The 3,373-nt window shown below is 38.4% G+C and overlaps 1 protein-coding gene across 1 annotated transcript; it reads right to left on the reverse strand.

The window, feature by feature from the left end:
- Window positions 1-237: 237 nt before the first annotated feature.
- LOC119911552 lies at window positions 238-3,140 on the reverse strand. The gene is made up of 5 exons (XM_038730453.1): window positions 3,098-3,140; window positions 2,590-2,934; window positions 670-780; window positions 522-556; window positions 238-378 (listed from the first exon to the last, which is right to left on the reverse strand). Exons 1-5 carry the CDS (start codon window positions 3,138-3,140, stop codon window positions 256-258), a joined length of 657 nt encoding a protein of 218 aa, XP_038586381.1. The 3' UTR covers window positions 238-255.
- Between the last annotated feature and the right edge of the window lie 233 nt (window positions 3,141-3,373).

A 3,373-nucleotide genomic window follows, 5' to 3' on the forward strand; every position in this document is an offset into this window, starting at 1 on the left:
GTACCTCACTCACTCCTCCACTGCTGCAGACCTCCATTGGTTATCAGTGTCCCTACTGACTCCTCTTCCATTAAACACCAATAATATTCTTTTGCTCTCTATCTAAGACAAACAAAGTACATGAGAAAAAGACTTTGGTTGGAAAATAGAATTATAATTGAAATATAATATAATATATATATATCTTTTAGTAGCAGTTTAACATGATAAATCATCAGTTCCAATCTGACCTGCTGTTTCAAATGTTTCCTGAGTCTATCTGGTGGCAGCATACACAACATTTGGCTCCATCTGGTTTTCTGATTCAGGCCTTCTGCTGCTTTTTGCTTTTGGGCGGAAACTCAGCGCTGCATAGTTCAGGGCATCTGAGCCCACATTCTGTAAATAAAAATATTTATCGTCACTCATCTCACATCTCTGACTTTGTGAAAAAACATAACATCATAAAATCATAATTGACTTTAACCAGACTTTAACATGTAAAATAGATTTTAATCAACCTTAGGTCAACATGTGATTACCTCACTGTGTTGTAGACTCTGTCCTTCTTCATGAGCTAAATGACAGAAACATATGGTCATTTAATTGATATTGTAACAATTAATCTAAATTTTGATGTTTTGACAAACAGGAAGTTCTGCATTTGTAACAAAAAAAACATGTAAGTACCTGCAAGAAGTTTCCTGATTTTGACGACCAGACCGATGACGACAATAACGAGGAACATTATCAGAGCACCAAAGATCACACTTGTGAGTTTTGTTCCTCCATCAAATGCTTCTACAAGAAATATCAATAAGTTAAGTTGTTGCCTATTTTGCCTTTGGAGACTTAAGACCAGGCCAAAATTAACTGAATTGGACATAACTGAGTTTAGCCAAATGCATTTACCTTAAAACATTTGATAATCTGCACAATGAAAGACATTTTCAGGAGAATCTTACTTTTACACTTGCTGTCCACGTCACCATGGGGCTCATCGCAGCCTTTTAAAAAAATGAACATAGCTTGGTTATTCCATCAAATACTTCTACAAGAAACCTATTTAAATTAAAGCTGCAAGCAGGGTTGGATGGGTCCTCATGCTGTGACACATATCAGAGCTTGTTGTGGCCGCTGTGTAGTTACCGGAGGTTGTTAACGCAGATCTGAATTATCACGCACTTTGGAAGCCTCACGAAGGAATTAAACGTGTTGATAATTGTCACACACAGGTTATTTCATTTTTGCCAGTAGGTGGTCCTCTGACATTGTGTACATTTTGGCATGTAGATGTGTTTAGGGTGAAGTTATAAGAATGACATGGCAAATCATTGATTTTCTATGCCACAGACAAGCCCTTTGACAAAAACTCCCAAATAGCAACATTTTCAGCAGATGAATGTAAAAACAGTCTTTTAGCATCAAACTCTGGGTTATGGCCCCAATAGGCTTTTTTGTGTGTCCTGGGTTGATACATGAGTCACAGAAATTTTGTACATCCAGGTGAAATGGGGCGCAGTGGCTGCTTTGCTGAAGGGTCACTTCTCGTTGCTAGTAGGTGTTGCTATGAGTATGAATGATTGTTGGTATGTAGATGTTATCAGGACGGGACAAAAGTATCACATTTGGTCCAAGCATGTACACTGAAGTTCCTGATGAACAACTTCCCGATTTGTGGCGACGCATCAAACTTCAACACAACACTACGGGCACACTGTAAAGATTCACAACATAGCATCATCAATGTGTTAAGGCTTTTTCTGAGAACGTTTTGAAGTGAATGTGGCCAACCTGCTAGGGGCAATAGATCATGACATAAAATTTGTTATTTTCTGTTGACAGTAGGTGGCGCTATGATTTAGAGTAAATGATGACACATGGATGTGTTCATGGCGAGACTTATTATCATACATGTTAAGCTTGGTACAGATGTAAGCGTGTTGACTGAAGTTATAACAACTTCATGTTTTGTGGCAAATGGTTGTTGTTCAACTCCCATGCCACGGGCACGCCCATTGATGAAAACTTGCAAAACTTTTCATCATCAATGCCTTTAGACTGCACAGCAAAAAATTTGAAGTTGATCAGATTCATTCTCTAGGAGTTTGCTGAAGTGCGGAACTTGAGAATCACCAAAAATGACCGTTTAATTCAAAACGACCGACTTCCAGTTGGGTTTAGGGCATCACCCCCAGAGGCTTTTTTGTTGGTCTGGACATGATACTTCTGCCACAGAACCTTCGTATAATCTGATGAAACGTGGTCCAGGTGCTGCTTTTTAGGGGGCACCAGCGAGCCACTTCGCCACGGCCTTTCTTGAAAACCCAATGACACGTAAATTTCCGCCACGCTTGAATTTTGTATGAAGATTTGTGAGTTTTTGAGCATGTTTAGGCGGCAAAAAATGCAATCCATTTTGGGGGGAAAGAAAGAATTGAGTTTCAGTAGAGTCCTTGCATGTTTCATGCTTGGGACCAAATTAAACTTTTTGTTTAGTATTCTACCTCTTGTGGGTTGAGTTCAGTCCTTATTTTGACAATGAATGAAAAGGGTATATATCTGTTTCTTTACAATCAAAAGACAGACAACACTTTACAGCAATCTTACCTTGAACCTTTAAATAAGTTGCACTGACAATTACTGAGTTTCCATTTGAGTAAAATCCGCAGAAATACAGTCCAGAGTCAGATAAATCCACTTGTTTGATCTTGAGAAAGATGGTTGTGGTGTTGGACGTCATATTAAATTTGTTATTTTGAAATCCATCACAGAACGTAGCATTGGTATCAGAGCTGAACATAGAGGAGATGCAGCTGGCATTGGGTCTGTTGTTCAGTCTGAACCAGTTTATGTGAGAGGGTAAACTGCTAAAGTTGGAACACATCAGTTTGACTTCTTCACCAGGCTGAACCTCCACAGTGTGAAACTCAGAAACTGAGACAGAGATCCAACCTGAAACAAACAACCAGTAATTTATTCCCTAAACTTGTAATTCAACAGGAACCGAACAATCAAAATAAATGTTATTAATCAATAGTCTGTAAATTTCAGCTCTGGCAGATTACAATACAGAAGGAAAACTAGCAATTGAGAAGAAATTAGTTGTTGTACTTACTGAAGGTAAAGAGTAAAGCTGTTACCAAGGTAAAGTTCATCATCGTGCGTACAGTTTGACTGCATCACTGCAATGTTTGTAACTGAACTGTGCTGCAGTAAGAGTAGTCTCAACGTAAAGAGGCGGAGTGTTCATTTTTTTATTCAGACTGAAAATACAAAAGCTTTCAGGAAAATAGTTCAAGTTAAGAGCTGCAAGGAGAAAGGACAAAGTTATTATCTTGATGAAACTTGAGATAATCTAGGGAATGTTTCAGCAAAAGTTTAGAAGTCTATA

Source organism: Micropterus salmoides, unplaced genomic scaffold (assembly GCF_014851395.1).
Source record: "Micropterus salmoides isolate LMB-PRFRI ecotype aquatic unplaced genomic scaffold, ASM1485139v1 Ms_hic_scaffold_2, whole genome shotgun sequence".
Lineage (NCBI taxonomy): Eukaryota > Metazoa > Chordata > Actinopteri > Centrarchiformes > Centrarchidae > Micropterus > Micropterus salmoides.